General features: G+C 46.9%; 1 protein-coding gene across 1 annotated transcript; it reads left to right on the forward strand.

Annotated features, from left to right (window-relative positions):
• The first annotated feature begins 260 nt into the window (after positions 1 to 260).
• On the forward strand, positions 261 to 17,304 carry LOC135824002 (uncharacterized). Its single transcript, XM_065336893.1, has 7 exons — positions 261 to 334; positions 570 to 627; positions 4,183 to 4,366; positions 7,989 to 8,205; positions 11,640 to 11,827; positions 13,079 to 13,325; positions 15,815 to 17,304. Exons 1-7 carry the CDS (start codon positions 296 to 298, stop codon positions 16,175 to 16,177), a joined length of 1,296 nt encoding a protein of 431 aa, XP_065192965.1. The 5' UTR covers positions 261 to 295; the 3' UTR covers positions 16,178 to 17,304.
• The last annotated feature ends 2,823 nt before the right edge of the window (positions 17,305 to 20,127 follow it).

Below are 20,127 nucleotides of genomic sequence, written 5' to 3' on the forward strand. Positions count from 1 at the left end.
GGAAATCAAAAGGGTACGCTATAGCCGATACAGACTGTACATGATGGCGGGGGAGTCTATCATGATTCATGCCTCAGTCATGGTCTATCGCGGTGACACTACACCAGGGCAGTATAGCATATGCATACCATGGTATACAGACTACAGAGCTAGAGTGCAGTACAGTCGAGTTCTGTTGACTTTTGTTCAGTGTTCAGAGTTCTGTTGCGCTCTCGCCTTGGTTTATGTTCAGTTTTGTTGAGCAGTGTGGAAGAACAGGAGGAAAATCAGTGTTTGGAAACACCAAGAGGTAGACATGCTCGCGAGGATCGCTTTCCTTCTGGCGTGTGGCCTGGTGAGTACCAATGTCGTACGTGAAGTAGCGAGCACAAAGAAGAACTTGCCATGTTTGTAGTCACTCGCATTGCTGTTCTGCTGCTTGTATTGTAAAGCCTAGCTCAAATCACGACATAGCTAGCTCCCTCATGAGTCATGTTGCCTGTTCCTGACTGTTGCTGGCCTGATTTGCATCTTGCCTTTGTTGTTTGGCTGTGCTGTCGGCACCTGCGTTCCTGCGTTCATGCTACTAGGTGGCAGCCGAGGCTATTCACTCTACTCGTCGCCCTCCGGCAGAGTTCATATCTTCGGGTGAGTTGATTTTGCATTGTTGAAATGTTATAGATGTTCGTGCCGTTTGCTCTGTCGTGTGCTTCCGCATTGCGTTGCTGATCGGGACTGATCAGCTTTCAGTTCTAGACGGTACTAAGCTAGCGTGTGTTAGGCAAGCGAGTCAGAGCTGGAAGCAATCATTTGTAGACTTGCTTCCTCCTTCCATCTGTGATAATTTTTTTCCTTGCGTAAGCGATTCTAGGGAAAAAAGCAGTTTCGCTGCTGTGGCGCGTCTGTTGGCTGGCGGATGTGAAACAATACTTGTGCGTGTCGGTGACGAACACCAGCGCTCCTCTTCTCTTGTGTGTATGTGTGTGTTGGTGTGTGGTGTTTACTGTCGATGTACGATGTAGATCTCTGCGTACTAATCTACAGGAAAAAAGAGCAATAAATTCGACTACATTAATTTTTGGAATAAACTAACTTAGCCAGCATCGGCGATTAGGTTCTTGCGCACAAAGAAGCGAAGCGAGGAGAAGTCTGTTCATTGTTCGCTCAAGAAGCGAACGCGGTCATCATGAACTACTTTCAAGTGCAAAAAGTAACATTTTATCCTTCTTTGTGCGGGCACTCAGTAATGGTGCGCGCTCCGCTCTCCGTTCCGCGTGGCGGTCGGCAATGATCTTGACGTGATTCGATGGGTTGTTAGGTGGTGGGCTGTGATGCGAGGAGCTAGCTGGGATCGGTGTCGTGTTGTACTACAAGTACAAGTACTGAAGTAGATCGCACGCAGGTGGTCGCTAGCTGCTTTTAATCGTGTAGCTAGTACTAGTAGCAGACACTTGATCACGTAGGGATAGCACTTATGAATTTTTATGTTATCACTAATTTTGCATGGCTGGCTGTACTGTGTGGCTTGGTGTGGGGACTGTGAATAGAAAGGCTGAAGTAACCATCCCAGCAGCTCTCTACTGGAAGTGCTAAGTGCTAGCTCAGGCATGGCTATGTACCTCCACTGCCGTACTGTATTGCTATTTCTAATTACTAAAAAAAAAGAAACCACGGCGAGGAGACAATGATAACCGCAATCAATAATACAAGCCGAATCGACATGTTGTGTACACTTTATTCATGCAATGTAAAACAGTGGAGACACTGTGCAATAAGGGGCCATCCGTAAATACCGATATTTATTTAGAAATGAAAACTAGTCGTTTCTCTTCAACCCCCCTCCCCCTCCCTCAAAAACGAACACATACAAACAGGGATCGATTTATCCGGGTTCGAATCACAGTTTGCGAATCAAAATTCACTGGCTGCGATTCGCTTTTCGTTTTTTATCGCCCAAAACTGCGATGCACTGGCCATGCATAGCGGCATGTACAAAGACCATTCTGTACTGGAGTCTGTTTGTGTGCAGTTTGCATGCGACTGTTGTACACCACTGCTGACTAAGGAGTAGTATTTTTTACTACTCCAACCAACTGGCCTGTCCTGCTCAGTCCGCGCGCGCGTGTCGCGGATCGCGCTCTGTTTGATTGTGGACACTGCACTAGCCACTACTAAGTACTACCGCACTGGTCGTACAAGACTGCAGTCTTTTGAAGTTTTGTACATGGCGGCGACTTTCCCTGAACTTGAAGTTCTCTTTTCTTCTTTCACTGTCAAGCTCAATTCAGTTTGTTTCTGTTTGATAAGACACAGTTGAAGTAGATGGTTCTTAGTCTCATGTAGCCAACATGTCAGTGAACCTGATCACTGTCCAGAAGCGGGAAAAAGAACTGGACGAGCCAGGAGTGTCGATTCGTTTCGATGAAGAAAAGGAGGCGAAAATTCTGTGCGCTTTGAATGAAGGGTCAGGATCGTTTGAGCGCTTTCCTGAGCTTTCTTTGTCGAAGGAATCAGTGGAACTGCCCTGTTCAAGGACATTGTGTTGTGAAGAACTCGAAGTCTGATGGACGCTGAACATGTAACAAGCCCAAGCGAAAACCCTAACGTAAAATATTCAGGCCAACCGTTCGTTTGGAAAAGCAAATAGCGACTGCAGCCCATTGTCCTCTTCTGTACAAAATCCTGCTATTATACAGCTATACATGTAAACTTTCGATGAAGGAAAACTGCTAATCAATACTGGGAGTTGCTAGTCAATTGCAAAACTGTGTAGCAGTCACTGCTATACAAAAAAATCAAAGTAAATCGATCCCTGCATACAAACGATGCATAGTATTGATATTTTTTCTTTTCTTTTCTGGACATGCCCACACATACAAACTGTGCATCAATATTTTTCGAGAAACGAAAAATATTGAAACGCTTAACCCCCTCCCCCCCTAAACGACTAGTTTTCGTTTCTAAAATAAATATCTATATTTACGGATGGCCCCTAACACGACGAGAATATGATGAAAAAGTGTTGCGAAAAAAATAAGAATTCAAACAAGTTTTCGTACAACAGTCATCAGGAATCGTCGTTGTACTAAAGGACACTGAAACAAAATTGACCTACATGTATTATAGAAATCTAAGTATTTAGTTAGAGAAATAACACTAAGAACAACAGCAGTGTAATTTACAAGTGTGAATTATAACAATGAAAGCGAGAGCAAGATGTTCATCTGCTTTGCACGGTCATTTTTCCTCCCATGAGCGCATATACAAATGTGTGCGGATACGACGTTCTTTGATAAGATGTGCAACTCTGTATGACAGACTTTTCAGCAGGTCCCAACACTTGCATACAACTTCTACTATGATTGTTCTTTTTAGTGTTTTCCTACACCTTCACATGTGACAGGCTCTCTTCTTGACAGGTACTTCCACAACTAGCCTTGCATAATTTTTTAGTGCTTTCATTCACCTGGTCCTTTACACATGACAGATTCTGTTGACAGGTACTTCAGTATGTTGACAGTGTGGATGTTTGCGGTGTGGGAAGCCTGCTTTGGTGGTACAGTCAGACCACATCCATGAAAATATCCAGACAGGCCAGGGAATGATAACCGAACACCCATACTGGCAAGAGCATAATTATAACCTGGGGGCTTATATACTCTTCATACTGTATGTATGCATGTGCTGTAAATGGGTGACCAACGATTTTCTTGCGGATGGCGAGGGATCCGGATAAGAGAGGACCGGATAAGCGAGGTCTGAAATAATATTAAATCATGTTGAGCATTTCGACATACTCTACATGTATCATGCTGGTGTGTTCTACATGCTGCGTACTTTCTCTCACTCCTGCATAAAGAACTAATTCTCCTGCACGATGGTATTCGTTTTATCAGGAGTCGATTGTACATGAATTGCACTGATCAATGTTTTCTTCTCTCTCTCTATTTCAATCTCACATCTCTCTCTCTCTCTCTTTCAATCTCACATCTCTCTCTCTCTCTCTCTCTCTCTCTCTCTCTCTCTCTCTCTCTCTCTCTCTCTCTCTCTCTCTCTCTCTCTCTCTCTCTCTCTCTCTCTCTCTCTCTCTCTCTCTCTCTCTCTCCCCTGTCTCTCTCCCTCCTCTGTCTCTCTGCCTCCTCTGTCTCTCTGCCTGTGTGCCCGTTTGCCTTTCTTACTCTTTTGCTTCCCCTGGCACTGCAGAGTGCTATGGGCTAGCACAGCCGTTCTTGGCCAGCATTCAAGAGAAACTTCATGAACGCCGACAGCACATTCGAGAAGGATGCCACGACGAGGCGTATCTTCTAGGACAGGAGGCATTGCTCAGTGAACGCTCGCACAATCGGTCAATTGCCAGAGCCTGCTCTTTGGACAAGCACTCTGATTTGTAAGCTTCTTGGTATCAGGAGAGAATCCCATACCTAGGCTATACCCCCCCCCCCACCCTTGCCACAGTAAAGGGGACCTGTCACCTTGCATAATTATAAGTGAAGTGAGAAAGGATCGCATGAGTTATTGTGAGCAACGTCGCATGTGTGTTCTTCTTGTGAGGACATTTGCGCCGAGTCTGACAGGGGTCTGTCTCTCAGGGTTACCCCGATCACCCTGGCGTGAATGCGGTCATGAAAGCAATGAGTTGAGTATGTATCAGGACATTAAGCAATCAACTTACGATGATGCTTAGTGATTGGAATGCGAGAGTGCTACTCTGTGCCTGTGGTCTTAAAATGGCTTTCCTAGGAATGTAGGGGCCGTCCAAATTTTTCGCAATTCACAATTTATTGCAACCATACGAAACGTAGACTTTCTGAGACCATGTCACTCCAAACCGAAAGCTCATGATATTAACCCTTAGGCGGTAAACACAATCCGCATAATAAAGCTACAATGCCATGTTATAGTGCACTTGCAAAGCGCAGTCTGGTGCCGGCACCATGTTACGCAATCTCATTATCTAGTGTAACACCCATTCCAGCGGTCTCTTTTTCGTAGTGTTACAATCCCGTGCTGGGTCTTTCCAAGGTGAGCACACCACTCTGGGGGTTGGCTTTCAGTTGCCAGCACTATACTTGTCTCGAAATGCAAAGAATCCACTATCCACTCCTACTCCACTATACTTGTCAAAAAATCCCCTGGCCCTACATGAAGGAACAGTGCTCAGGCTTTGCAGTATGTCCTAACCCTGAGCTGAGCCTTGTCCACTTCAAAGAACAGCTTGCAGTTACTTCGGTTAGCGTCGTGTTTGGGGGGGGGGGGGGGGGTGCTGTTCCTGCTGGTGCGACTGGTGCTGGTGCAGCCGGTGCTGGAGGCAGTGGAGCTCGGACACCAGCCTGACTATAGAGGCGCTTGGGTGGGGGCTCATCCACTGGAATTTCAGCCAGTTGCCGAACACGGCTGGACTGAAAATCGGAATGCTGACCGTATGCTGTGTGTGATAGTTGACTGGGGTGGCCAGTACGCCAGAATTCAACATGTCGAAAGGAATTTACTGCAGCAATAACAATCAAATCGTAAAAAATACTTTTCCATGACTCTCTGGCTCGCCGTAGCATGCGATGAGTTTCAATTAGTCGAATGTGTTGACACCATCCGTACTGCGGTTATAGTCCATGATGCGCCGAGGCTGAGTAATGTCAACTTGTCGAAAGTGACCCTGTCTGTGCACCCTTGGTTCTCCTTGTAACCATTGCTGTGTTGATTCCCCTACGGATGGAGGAGAGAATTGATACACGCGTCTATGTCTTCCACTGCACAAACAATACATCTTCCTTGAAAATATAGTGGATCGTCCTGTGAACAGTAACAGAGTGATCGGGCTGCAGCTCTCTTTTGAGGACTGTACCTTCTTCACATAACTGGAGAACTCCCCGAGGATCTGCCCGCCTTTTGAACTCTTTCGCCTTTCATTTCTGCAGGAAAGCCGATTCGATTATGTCGTATTCCAACAATGCTCTTGTTCAGGTCCTTCAGGGACGTCGGCATCTTCTCAGACGTGAGAAAATTATCACACTACACGGCATGGTGCTGGTTGCCTGGACCTTCAACCAATAGTATCACCACATCATGTGCCAGTCCACCTGTTGCATTGCCCTGGCCAGTATACATTTCGATATAGCACAGAATGGCGCTAGCTCTGTTGCAGAGGGCAAATGCTTTGAACACCCCCCCCCCCCATTTAGACGGCTTTGCTGGTGTATACCGGATAACAGGTGCTCGGCCCTTGCACCGAATCATCTTTCGTCCACCGCGATGTTTTGGTGACGGCTCGAACAACGTACGGCACTTTGTGTGATGATGCTTGATCAGGTGACCTTTCGGAGAGGGTCCTCCGGGTTCTTAGTGCTATGATCCACGAGCTACAGAAAGGACATCAGAGCCTTCAATTGCTTGTGAGACGGTATCATAAGCCTGGCATAGCCACCAGCGAAGAGAGAAGTAGTTTTGCAGTAATCAGACAGTTCGGGACGAGGAACGTACACCGTATTATAGAGAAGTAGGGCGAGATGCTTGTAAATTCCTGCACTTGTTGTTGCTGTCCATAGGCCATCTTTGTTTTTGTAGGACGGCCGCTAGTCGATGTGAGCATCAGCATAGGCATCAGTGAAATTGAGGATGTCTGCAACTATTTCAGGTGTAAAAATTAATTTGGAGATACTAGCCTCTGAATCAACGACAAACTTAGGAGGCAGTTTCAGTCCAGGTTCACTTGAAGGCTAAAACACAGGTATCTGCTATGGTCCGTCATCTACGACATCCATGGACGACAATTGTACATGACCAGGTCCAGCACTGCGTCCTCGGCCTCTTCCGCGACCTGCCCCACCACCAACACCACCTCTTGGTACGTCACTGCCCCTAGCGTATTCTGCCTCTCATATTCCTCTTCCTCTCTGCTGAACACCACGTCCTCCGACTCTTGGTTGTACTCGGCTACGCAACGGAACAGGCTCATAATCATCATCAGCATTGTCGTGCACCTGATCATTTGCTGATCCGTCATCGGAAAATTCACTGCTGCCATTGCCGTCAAGCTCTCGGTCCAGGTCTTCCTCTTCCCTTGACAACATAAAGTGACCTTCAAAACAGTCGGAACTCTCATCAGGCAGAGGCTCATTGTCGGCCTCGAGGTACTGAAAGAGGTAGCTTTAGTCGCGTCCATTTTCAAACTACAAGTAACAGGTATTGTACTTCGGCAGCAAGTCACATGTAGGTATGGATTTGGTTCTGTAGCGGGGGTGGGCCCCTGACCGGGAGGGCCCAGTCCAGTCTCTACCACTGGAGGTGTCACTATGCTGTGAACGAAAACTGCACAAACATGTATGGATCCAGGGGCGTAACTGATCCCCCTTCTGGGGGGGGGGGGGGGGGGGGGGGTGAACGGCCGCATATGTGTAGGATGGCTGGTGCATGTCATTCATGGTCATTATGTGCAAGTTGAACATACGTTGACATTTTGGGGGGGGGGGGTGGGTGTACGTGCCCCCGTGCTCCATGCAAGCTACTCGCCTGGGCTCCATACAAAAAACTGGATCCAAGTGGATCCGAAAGTCAGCGTTGTCACGGCTGTGAAGTAACACTTTCAAGCCATATTGTGTTAACACCGTGTACATGTACTATGATGAATGAGGGTTATCCCATGAGAGTGCATATTGCTGTATTCCCTCCTCCTACAGTACATTTTGCACGGTTTTGATAAATGCCGACACTTAATGTGAGCGCAGAAACCTTTGCGATTCTGAAACGTTCGCGATTTTCGCGATGGGGGTGAAGTCGTGAAAGTAAGTGGGCGCGAAACGCAAACCTCAGATTCAAGTCAATCATCAAATCGACTCCAATCGCAAACGTTTGCAGGTGCGAATGGTCTGCCATCGCAATTCGTGAACTAAAACGGGCGCACACGATTCCGGGTTTACAGTATGGACTAGCCCTTACAATACATCATGTGCAATCCACCTTCATCGTGTGTGTTTGTGTCTTGTTTGGGCCGGTATGTACGTCCAACTCTGCAGCTGCAAGTACCTGATGAGTCATCTTCCGCTCGGCAATTCCAACTCCAAGTCGTTTGTGGCGCAGGCAGGCATCACGCAGAAAGTCTGTCACAGCCGTCTCAAGGACGTTGTCGACATTGTAGCCGCTGAGGTGGCATCGCTGACTCGCGTCCTGGGAAAGTGTGCGCCGAAGCACGCGTGCTACGTCTATGAGATGACCCAGGACTACAAACATCATGTGAGTTATGATTTATAGAAAAAGAAAATGATGATTTAATGATTATCTTCACTGGTTTGAGGGAAAGACACAAATGGGAAAAGTCTGAAGAAAAAATTGACTGTCACAACCAGGACTCGAACCAGGGACAAATAATTATCTCTTTTTCTTTTAGTGATTGGTGTAGCCCAGAGACCGTTTAGAGAGTGTTTGAGGATGTATGGAAAAGAAAAAAGGACAAGGATCTACAAGTTACGCTATAGTGTCCACACCACCAGTTACTAAACAATCAGCTCATGCGATAACATTGCACGAGACTGACCGACGATACTGATGTTCTGCAACTAACTGGCTAACAGCTCTAGCACATCTTGGATGCGCACTCCAACAGCCTTCCAACTTGGAAGGTTCTAAGTAATAGAAATAACATAAGAGGGGAAGGTGAGCGCAACCAAGAGCTACAGCTGTTTGCCAGTTAGTTGTAGAACGTCAGTACCGTCGGTCAGTGTCGTGCAATGTTATCGCACAAGCTGATTGTTTATTAACTGGCGGTGTTAGTGTACATTATAGCATAAATGATAGTTCCTTGATCCTTTTTCTTTTCTATAAATTAATCGTTGGCTCTCCATCTGAGTTTTTATTATGATGATTATTCTCATATCCGTCCCAAATGGGACTCGCGACAGGAGAATTGACTGTGAGCATGTGTGTGTGTGTGTGTGTGTGTGTGTGTGTGTGTATGTGTGTGTTTGTGTGTGTGTGTGTGAAAGAGAGAGAGAGAGAGAGAGTGAGAGAGAGAGAGAGAGAGAGAGAGAGAGAGAGAGAGAGAGAGTGGGGAATCAAACTGAAACAGGGAGTCTAGCAATAAAGGTCAAATTTACGAATAGCTGTACTATACAGTATCATGTGAGAGCTGTAGAACTTTCTCTAACGGCCATCTATCGTACACTTAACATATGAAGAGCTGAGATGCAAAACCAGCTAAGCACCAAATTGGGTAAACCAGATTTTCAGCTCAGTGTATTCAAAAGCTCAAGGGGCACCGCCAGGCGAAATTTTACATTCACAATCTGACAAATACCATTTCAAAAGTGGAAACATAATGGATCTAGAGATAAACCGTGCATAAAATTCATCACACGGGAACGAGTGAACAAGATGGCAAGCAGTCAGAAAGTTGCTTCCTAACTCGTTCCCATGTGTTTTCTTCTATTTTGCATTATTTTTATTTTTATTGGCCCAGTATCCGTGATAAAATAAATCATTATTGGCCAGTGCAACCAGGTCCTTGCTTGCGGTTGCTCACAGTTTCGTGTCTGAAAAAAAAAACACTCCTCAGACGGCATAGCTAAAACTGCTATTCACTACGCTTGAATTCTCACCTGACTGACTCACGAGTGCCATCCAGAGCGCAGCACGAAAAGCCCATCGAACCTTTCATTCGGCAAATCTACAAGAAAATTCTCGTGTGCTCTGGATGGCAGGGTGAACTCCCACGTAGGGAGCGACACACGATTATCAAACCCTTTCACACGGTCGTAGCTCATTCAGTTCTCAGAAAACGACTACTTAGACCGAAGTACTCATCAGTTTCAGGGGAAGGTGCACACGGAGAAAGTCTGAAGAGAAAATTGACTGTCACTTCCAGCTCTCGAACCAGAGACCCTCGCTTATGGCCAGGGATGCTCTACCACGACGTTGTGGTGTGGTCGTCATCCAAGCAGCGACCAAAGTGAAAAGTCTCAGCTGTCGCCTCTAACAATCGTTAAAGTGATGAGAAGAAAAAAGGATGGTGAATTGCAACGCCGGTAACGTTTGTCGCTGGCATCACTTGGGCGAGAGTCAGCTTCGGCATCCATAATTTTATCGTGATTTGAGACATTCAACAGGGCTAGATGATCTGACGCATTTGTTGGTTTCAATCGGTACACACCTCCTTCACCCTCATCAAAGACGAGGGTCAGCTTGTCCATAGCAATTGGGAAGTCAGTAAAATATTATGTTTAGCTCTTCTTGCGGCTCTCAACCTGCTGAACACCTCTACGTTGCAGCGGCAAACACACATCCTCCGGTTTGGTGAAGACCAACACGGAAACCGTGGAGACCAATGATTGTGTAAATACCTGCCATGCTGCTAGCATGGTGCTTACCTGTGATAGTCACTGAAGCACGGCTTGTTGGCTTGTTGCTGGATAGAGAAGAACAATGAAGGAGCAGACTTTCCCTGACTGTGCGCACAGTAGCATCCGGGGGTTTTCTGCTCCTTCTCATTAGCCCATGCGGAGGTGACAAGTTACGTCGCTCGTATCACTTTCAACAGCCGTGGACGGAAGGACCTGTGGTGTTTTTTACTTGGGTGCTGGCTTCGGTGCAGTTGCATTGACAGGTGGTGCGGAGTTGCCTTCAATATCACCCAGCTGCTAGACAAGCTTTACTTTGGGCTCACATTGGGAAAGCAACTTTGGTCTTTCCAGTTCTCCAGGGTGGGCCTTCTTATATTCGTCCATGAGGGTGAAGCTGTTCATGACGGCAATCTCAATGAGGTCCTACATGATTTCCTTCCAAGATGTATTTTTGACCTAAGGGCCGGGTTCCACTGTGGCTCCGCTGCTCGTCTTTCGCGGCTCGAAACATCATCATTACCATAGTGACCGCGGCTCGAGCTGGAGCAGCGAGGACGCGGCTCACCGCGAGCTTTCGCTATGATTCTTGACCAAAAACTGCGAGCCGCGGTCGCGGCTCGACCTGTTTCCCGTACTTTGCATTGTTTTGTACGCCAGAATTTTAAAATTCAAAATTTAATTTGTTGCGCAGGCCAGAACACGAGGATTTTTAGATTTCGCGCGCCCGCGCAGGCAGGTGAAACGTCATCAAAAAGTGTGGACTACGACCGCGGTACCGCGAGTGTCAGTGGAACCGCGCTGCTCCGCTGCATGCAGCCAAGTGCCGCGGAGCCGCAGTGGAACCCGGCCCTTAGAGGAGTTCTCCTTCTGAAACTTAGTCGTGCAGTCCTGGTGGACGATACTGTCTGCTGGAGATCTCCAAGTTGAACAAAGGCTTGCAAGATGTGCTGCACGATAAGGTTGCGCTCACGTAACGCGCAACATGACGCGCAATTTAAAGTGACCATGATGATTGGGCCGCGCGCCACGCAAATCATAATTGCACCGAGAAAAACCGAAACGTTTGATCGGAACCTCGTGAGGGGGAGATGAAAGAAAAAAGTTTAGAAGCGCATGTCAAGGTCTATGTTACCTTCGTCATCAACATTGATTCCTGTGCGTTCCCTTGCTTAATTAGTGTTCAGTAGTTCCAAACTTATGTTCCCTCTCTCAATTTCTCTCTCCCTCCCTCGCTCGCTCGCTCCCTCCCCCCTCCCTGTCTAACTCGTTCTCTAACGCATGCACACCAACATACGTGCCCTGGCCTGTCTCTGTCGCCTTTCCCTTTCGCAGGCCGCCAAGCACATCCGCCACACGTTCCACGTGACAGGCCGCGCCAGTGACATCTGCACACGCAGTGCGTACATCCCGGCGCTGGTCAGGCCGTGTGAACGCTTCGCAGTGGCCCAGCGCGCAGTGCAGCGCATCCAGGCGCAGTGGGAGTCCATCTTCTCGCCATTGAGCCCAGCGGACTGCGACCGGTGAGTGCACTGTATAACATGTAGTTTTACGTGTGATTAAATTTCGGTGCCGGGGACCTGCCAGATTTCAGGTGTATTGTAGAATCAGGTGACCAGCCTAACCTTGACATACAGTGCATACTCTAGTGCCTTTTAAGTGTAATCTAAATTTAGGTGCCTGAATTCTCTAGCAAAATTAACGAAATTAAAAATACGCCGAAAATATCGTGATATAATAGCGATTTGTAATTCTATTTTGTGAAAAGAGAAGGACCAAAGGTTTCCAAGTTACTGTAGAACGGGTAATTTTAGCGACGTAAAAAAAAAACCCTAGCGAATTTAGCGATCGACTCCTTTTTGCTAAAGTTTCAAGTCGCTAATCCGTTGAGACAGTAGTGCACTGGTGATCCGTGAGTAAAATTGCTGCAAATCGCTAAAATAAAACGTTGCTAACCGGTTGACAATGGGAAAATGCTAAAATTAATAGTCGCTAAAATTACCCGTTCTACAGTATCCGTTCTTTGTGTCCAACACTGACAAATTTAAGCAAGATGCCGGTCAGTGAGAACGTGCACCGATGAGCACAACATGGACTGCTGTCATACTGACATGAGATTCTACACTGGATTTGCTTGATGCGCTATGGTCTTCCTCGGCTACAGGTTGGTGAAAATCCATGATTTTCCCCTCGCTCTATTGCAGCTCATCGACATCCGATCCTGAATTGATCTTGTTATGGTCGATCGGGGACTCCTCAGAAGCCGAGGACGTCACCAGCATCTCCAGAGCTACAGCTGCGCCGATATTACGCACCATAGTCGATTCTCCTTATACCAAAAGAGATTTCTTTCCGCACCTAGATGCACTTCTTCAGGCAGAACGCGACCTACGCACGTTCGAATCGTATAGTTATAAAAATTCTAGACATAACCCGATCGATTTCTCTCCGCAAGGGACAGGAAAACATGTTAGGTGTAATCAGCATTTTGGTATGAGATTGTGTGCTGAAACATGGTTAATGGCCTGAAGTCAGCCTAGTGAAAAGATGAGCATGTGGGACCTCTGGTCAATTTGTGTGTGTGTGTGTGTGTGTGTGTGTGTGTGTGTGCGCGCGTGTGTGGGCGTGTGTGCATGTGTGTGTGCATGTGTGTGTGTGTGTGTGTGTGTGTGTGTGTGTGTGTGCGTGTGTGTGTGCGTACTTGTGTGTATGTGCACATGCATGCGTGCATGTTTGCTTGTGGATGTGTCTCTCATTCCCTTCACTATATCCAGGATGCTGACTGCAACAACTGGTGTGACAGACGAGGCCACTACACCTTCAAGCCCCACAACACCTTCAAGCCCCACTACTTCTCCACCAACGGAGACTGCCAGAGAATTCGCCAAGGAAGTCTACGATAGAGTGTGGGCAGTCGACAGTGCCACTGTGTCTTCGGTTAAGCCCGGAGTATTTGACGGGAAGCGCTATCATGAGTGGCTGCAGGGCCTCAAGGCTACTCCAGAATCTCATTTAGCCAAGGTAACTGTCTAGACCATACATCCACCACAGGCCATGCAGTGCCTACACCCATTGTTTTACTTTTGCTTTCCTTGCGTTTTGTTTCCCCTCTATCCGTAGGTATGTTCCTTGTGATAAAATAGAATAAACGACCATCTAGTACCCTCCACGACCATCTAGTACCCTCCTGTGATAACAGATAACCATGATAATCCAAAATTGGCACCTGAACCTTTTGGTGCCTTGCACTTACAGTGGAAATTTGATTAAGGAATGCCAGTGATGTTACCCGATGTCTGTAGGTCTATGCCTGCGCCGCAGAGCTTGCCAGTGATGTTACCCGATGTCTGTAGGTCTATGCCTGCGCTGCAGAGCTTGCCAGTGATGTTACCCGATGTCTGAAGGTCTAGGGCTGCGCCGCAGAGCTTGGCGCGTACTGTACAGTGGAACCTGTCAAGGTCGCCACTCAGATAGGGCGACCACCTATCCTAGAAGACCCACTGAACCAAGGACCAAGGGATGCTATTTCCAGTCAAATGGCCCTGGTTACGGAGACCACCTGGTGACAGAGACCAGGACCAAGGGATGCTATTTCCAGTTAAATGACCCTAGATACCAGTCCTGGTGATGTCCTAGATAGGACATCACGGAACCCAGCATGCCCCAGCATACATACTATGCTGTTCCCATAGTAATCGTGACACGTGACTTAAAACTTTGTGTCGCGTCCGGGGAAGATGAACATGTCGCACTCAAAACAAACGCAACGAAGGCCTTTCGTCTCAAAAGTAATTATTAGTTGTCGTTCTCCTGGCGGCTTGCCTCAAGCGAGTCGAGATTCGTATCTTGCCTCTTGCCTTCACGAATTTTATTTTCCTCGTTGTGGAGTACGCCTGGACAAAGGAACTGGCAAGCGAATCGTTTTGGTCGCATTGAAAATTGCAAGTGCACAAGAGGAGTGGCGAAGCAATTTGTGTTCGCACTTTCAGCAGAGCAGTAGCTGCTTCTGCGATAAAGTTTTTACTTTCGCCATTGGCTTTAGGCAGGAGAAGGATCTGGCTGAAAGCGATGGCGATACGTCCATGACCACCACGTCCTGGGTTGATATCCAAGAAAGACCGTCCAAGGTCCAGTTTTAGCCAAAAGCTGTCGTATCCAAGAAATCAAAAACGCCAACAGCAAGCTTTGGCCAAATAATATCTTCCAGGCAGTAATTTACGGGCCTAGCGCCTGCTGGCTCGTCTCCCTCCTCTGCATGGCCAGGTTTGGGGCGAAATGAACGCACGGGGCGCGAAGAAATATTCCAAAGGCAAAATATTCAAAATTAGAACCAATCGTTTCCAAAGAAGCGCCGCGTGGCTACGAGAAACCCCACATGAAATCCCCAAACGAAAACGGCCATTCGGTCGGGTATTCGATGGAGAATCGAATATACAGTACCTCAATCCCCGCCGATGTCTGATATTCTCCGCCTATTCCCTCAAACTTGACCAATTCGGAAAGAAATCCATCGCCATTACGATCGTGCATCCTCCACATACATTCAGAAATGCTCACGCAGCACTTCTTTTCATCGCGTGTGCGCGACCGACGCTTCCATGAGAACTCTGGGACAGGTAACCAATCAGACTCATTCAGAGTGCGATGTCCTAGATAGGACATCTCCCCGACTGGATACGGAGACCACCTGGTAACAGAGACCACGTATTGGAGATCCCTTGAGCGGTCGTCTTAGACAGGTTTCGCTGTACTTACGCGATTGGATCTCCTTGAGCAGGACTGTATAAGGTTTCGTTAACACTCTCCAGCTCCACTCCAGCATCATATTTACACTCTCCAACTCCACTGCAGCATCATATTTACACTCTCCAACTCCACTGCAGCATCATATTTACACTCTCCAACTCCACTGCAGCATCATATTTACACTCTCCAACTCCACTGCAGCATCATATTTACACTCTCCAACTCCACTGCAGCATCATATTTACACTCTCCAACTCCACTGCAGCATCATATTTACACTCTCCAACCCCACTGCAGCATCATATTTACACTCTCCAGTTCCACTGCAGCATCATATTTACACTCTCCAACTCCACTGCAGCATCATATTTACACTTGCGAACACTTCCAACCCTGCACAGGCTCTCAGCTGTACGACGCGAATAATAAAAATAAATGCCGTGTTTCCGTAGTATATGCCGCACTGTGAACACTCAAAATTTACCCAACAAAGGAGGGGGGGGGGGAGGGTGGGGGGGGGGGGGGGAGGGGGTGCAGCTTATACTCCGATGGTCAAATTAGTGGTGATAAAATAGTAGAGATGTCTGTATTTCGTGGCACAACAATGGGATTGCGGCTTGTACTCCTGTGCGGCTTATACTACGGAAAATACGGAAACTTCCATCATTTCGCCCGTTGAGCATCATCAGGGCAAGATGGAGGTGTTCACAAGATGACTTTATCACATTGTGTCTGTGTGTCCTCGTGTGCTTATCCACATGCAGGAGAAAACCGAAGAACCACCCACAAGTCCTGTAGCCGAAGAGAAGCCTGGCGCGTCAAAGACATTCAAGTGGCCGGCAAAGCACATCCTTTTGACCGTCAGCGGATTCATCCTGGTTGCGGGTATCATCTTTACGCTTATGATGTACTGCACAAAAGAACGAAGGCAGCGCATAATCCGACGTACTGTGTCGCCGTTGTCTGATGCACCGCGGTTGCCGTCGAAGGGTCCGCTGGCCACAGAGGATGAGCGTGATCTGGAGGCTATCATGTACGTGAAGCAGCACGGCTTTGAGAACCCAACCTACTCGTTCTATGAGGATCTTGAAGGGGACGAGGTGAAGCCGCGAAGCGAAGCATTGTAACTGGACGTGCTTGTGTTGGTGATGGGTGTGCTGCAAGCAAGCCAACTCGCCCTGTGATACGGGCATTCTCTGTAGTCCATATTGGCTGCTTGTCTGTCTGTCTCTCTGTCTGTCTGTCTCTCTCTGTCTGTCCGTCTGTGTCACCATCCCCATGCACCCCTCCCCAACCACAAAAATATACATGCACATGAGTGCACACGCTCACACAGACATACATCTGCTCAAGTACACTCATGTGCGTGCACGTGCACAATAATGTACGCCCCCCCCCCCCCCCCCAACACACACACACATACATACACAGACTTCTCTCTCTCTCTCTTTCTTCTACTGTCTCTCTTTCTTTCTTTGCCTATCTCTCTCGGCACGTGTGTGCTGTGTGTTTGCATCGGCTCCTTCACCGCCTCCGCTCCGTCCTTGCATGTTTTCTAAAGATGTACATGACTTTGTACGTTTCTTTTTCTGGGTGCATGAAGCATGGCCGAATCTCTTTGCCACAGACACAGACATTACTATCCAGCATTGCTACAGAAACAAGTATCACAGAAGCAAGCTGGCTGGGGACTATGCAATCCCAACCCCAGTCTCGTATAACAGTTATCATGTGACTTATCTTGTGCATGGAAATCCCCTAGCCGTGGCCTGTTGCAAGGAGTCAGCTACCCAGTAGTGTTCGGAAGCGGACAGTTGCATTTTTTCCGGCATCATCTTGAGGCAGCAGTTCCGTCGTTAGCCTGCGGCATAGTGTATTGCGCCTCTTTTCTCCAGTCGCATCTCCGTATCCCCACGGCTGTCCTGGGACTACTCTGCGTGTCCTTTCTGGTCTTTTTCTGCATGCCATGTACTTGTATTCTGTTTTCGGATTTAACGTTGTATCTGCCATACCTGTGCCTTTGACGTGCATGTGCCCTATCTTCTTTTAAGAATACAGTACAGTATATTCTCTTTCTGTCTCTTTATCTCTTTTAATGTCACGAGCATGCTCTTTACTCTGTGTTGGTGGTGCTTGTGTATTCCGTTGTGTTGGGTGTACATCACAAGCAAGTTTGGCTGAATCTGCATTATCATTGCTTCTTTGGGAATCTCCTGCTCATGATTTTGTTTGCAATGATATCCTTGGATTGTGTTTTTTTGGTGGACTTGAGTCATGGCAGGTGTGTGTGTGTGTGTGTGTGTGTGTTCGCGTGCATGTGTGTGCTTGTGTGTGTTTGTGTGAGAGAGACAGTTATCTGGCGCAAGTCTTGATCTGTCTCATTCAGATCTTGTTCGCTATCGTTGCTATAAGAGAAAATCTGTGGGTGCACATCCAGTGCATTTGCAGATTTGCGTGCTTCTCTTGCGACGGGCGTATACATGGTATACATGGTATACATGGTGTGTGTGTGTGTGTAGGATTGCGCACTGGTGTGCCTGTGCGCGTGTTGTGTGAGTACTGGTACAAGACGGGAAGAGACAACCATGGTCACACACCGAGATGGCGGATACCGCCCCCGCCCTGAGGTACATGTATCTACATGACAAAGTTCAATTTCAGTGGCCTGGAACCTTGGGAAATGCACAGCACAGGAAGTCGTACGTCAGCTGCGAGAATCCAAAAAAGTCTACAGTTGACTCCACTGACATGTATAACCAACTCGCATACATGTACATGTATCTATAGCGAATTTCGTGATAATACCGAACCGTTGTCCATGTCCAAGTAAGTTTGAGCCCACGTGACATCGCCACAGTGTAACTGTACTTCTGTTATAACGAACTTCGACTATAAGTATAAGGAACCAATTCTCCTGTGTTCGTTCGTTATTATTGTTATAAGTATGAGGAATCGACTGTATGGGCACATCACCTTAGTCACCACAGAAAACCATGGTCACCATTAGCACACTACACTACAGCACTCCCAAGAAAGAAAACACTCCTCTGTTCCAAATGCATGCTTCATGAATTATTTCTACAATCACTGAACACCTTTGACAACTTACTGGACAAGTGAGTACTGTACTGTATAAGTAACCTAGTTACCATGGTTACAGCCGGTTTTTGTAACTGTCAAACAGTAACCTGCAAGCCTGCAGCTAATGTAGTAATGATCGCATAATAGTATCTGATGCGGATACATGTGTCGTGATGCAGCTCTCTGGCCTTGGTGGTATGGTGGTTGTAAAGCCCACTCGTTGTCGCATGTCCTATGCTGTCTAGCCAGTCCAGTTCATGTACAAGTCATGTACAATCGTCACAAAGGCAGAAGAGAACAGAGACAGCCGGCTAGGTCATTCCTGTTGTAACGCTGCGTTTCATGCACATAAGTGTCCACTCGTCATGTAGCTCACGGTTTCCGTCCGTACCACCACTGGCACTAGCAGTCGCAGTGTTCAACTTCAGGTGTACAAAAGCACACACAGAAGAGGCGAAAGGCCGTGTAGCTGTGGAGTGACACTGTATGCTGAAAGGTACGGAAGTTTGTTACTGTTCGAACCAGGGAGTAGTATTTTACTACTCCCTGGTTCGAACTGTCCATTTCATAACATGACTGTACATGTGCATAAGTTATAACAACTTTCAAGTACTATTATCACTCCCTTAGCGTTGAATTCATGATTTGGCTAGTCGTGATCAATCTAATAGAGAGGTTAAGTTACACGTTTTTTGCCCTTTTTCAAAACGCGGTGCAAATCTCACGTTACGTGTAATTTTTAGAGTTAAGTTACACGTTTTTTGCCCTTTTTCAAAACGCGGTGCAAATCTCACGTTACGTGTAATTTTTAGAGGTTAAGTTACACGTGCGACGTGACGTGAAATTTTGCCTGGCAGGATTCGGGTTTAGTTCGCACAAATATCAAATCTTCCAACAAACTCGATAAAACTCGATAAAATTCCGGAAACTCACACAAATTTGGTCGGAATAACCAAGCGAAACTTCCAAAAACTCACGTCATGAACTTACGTGCGGGACAGTCAACTCACGTAAAACACGTCAAATTTTACGTGAGTTTTTCACTTTTTGACGTAAAAGTTCACGGACGTAAGACTTTTACGTGAAACTTAACCTCTCTATTATTGACTTCCTACTAGGTGTTATTTCCTAAACTGACCTCGTACTCGCTCAATATTCTAAGATACGTACACTGTACACTGTACATGTACTCAGTGTCCATGGTGTCTGCTCTAGAAAAGCAACCTGGGACACATGTACATTGACCTGGCAGGTAGCCCTTTCCCAAAGGTGCTCGCCCTTTTTTCGCCCTTTTTGGAAAAGCCCGTTTCTTTCGACCTTTACTGCGTTTTTTGGTGAATATCGCACTTTTTGAGCTTTTTTAGCTGAAAAAGTGCTGAAATATGTTTGCTCATGCATGCGATCACAGTTTCCGAGTGCTTGATGGGCCTTGGCACGCCGCTTTTGTTTGGGGGGGGGGGGGGCAACAAGTTGGTGAAGCTTGTACCCGGTGTACCAGGTGTACACAATGCTGTAAAAAATGGGTTTTTTGAACTTTACTTTCTGTTTTGCCTTTCGTGGACCCATAAATGCGAGAGTGCGTATTCATTTCTCAGCTTAGGTTCATATCTGAACATGTATCATGGCTATGCTTCACTGAAAAAAGAGCACTTTTTGCCTGATTTCACTGAAAAAAGAGCACCTTTTCAGCATATTATTTTGAGGGACGCGAAAAGCACTAAGTGCGAATTAAAAGAGCACCTTTGGGAAAGGGCTACAGCTGATTGCAGCAGACACTGGGTTGTTACTACTGGAGTACTGCTCTTACATGTACATGTACAGTGTATGACAGCTGACCGTACAAGGTGAAAACCCTGCAAAAAAAACCCTTCAACTACATGTAGTACTTGTAATCGGAAGTGCCATTGTTCAAAGTGCTTCCTACTAGTTTACCTTGTAATCCAATAATAATAATGATACGGTCAGACCTCTCTTATCCGGTACTCTTTTATCCTGA

This window comes from Sycon ciliatum, chromosome 8, assembly GCF_964019385.1.
Source record: "Sycon ciliatum chromosome 8, ocSycCili1.1, whole genome shotgun sequence".
Classification (NCBI taxonomy): Eukaryota; Metazoa; Porifera; class Calcarea; order Leucosolenida; family Sycettidae; genus Sycon; species Sycon ciliatum.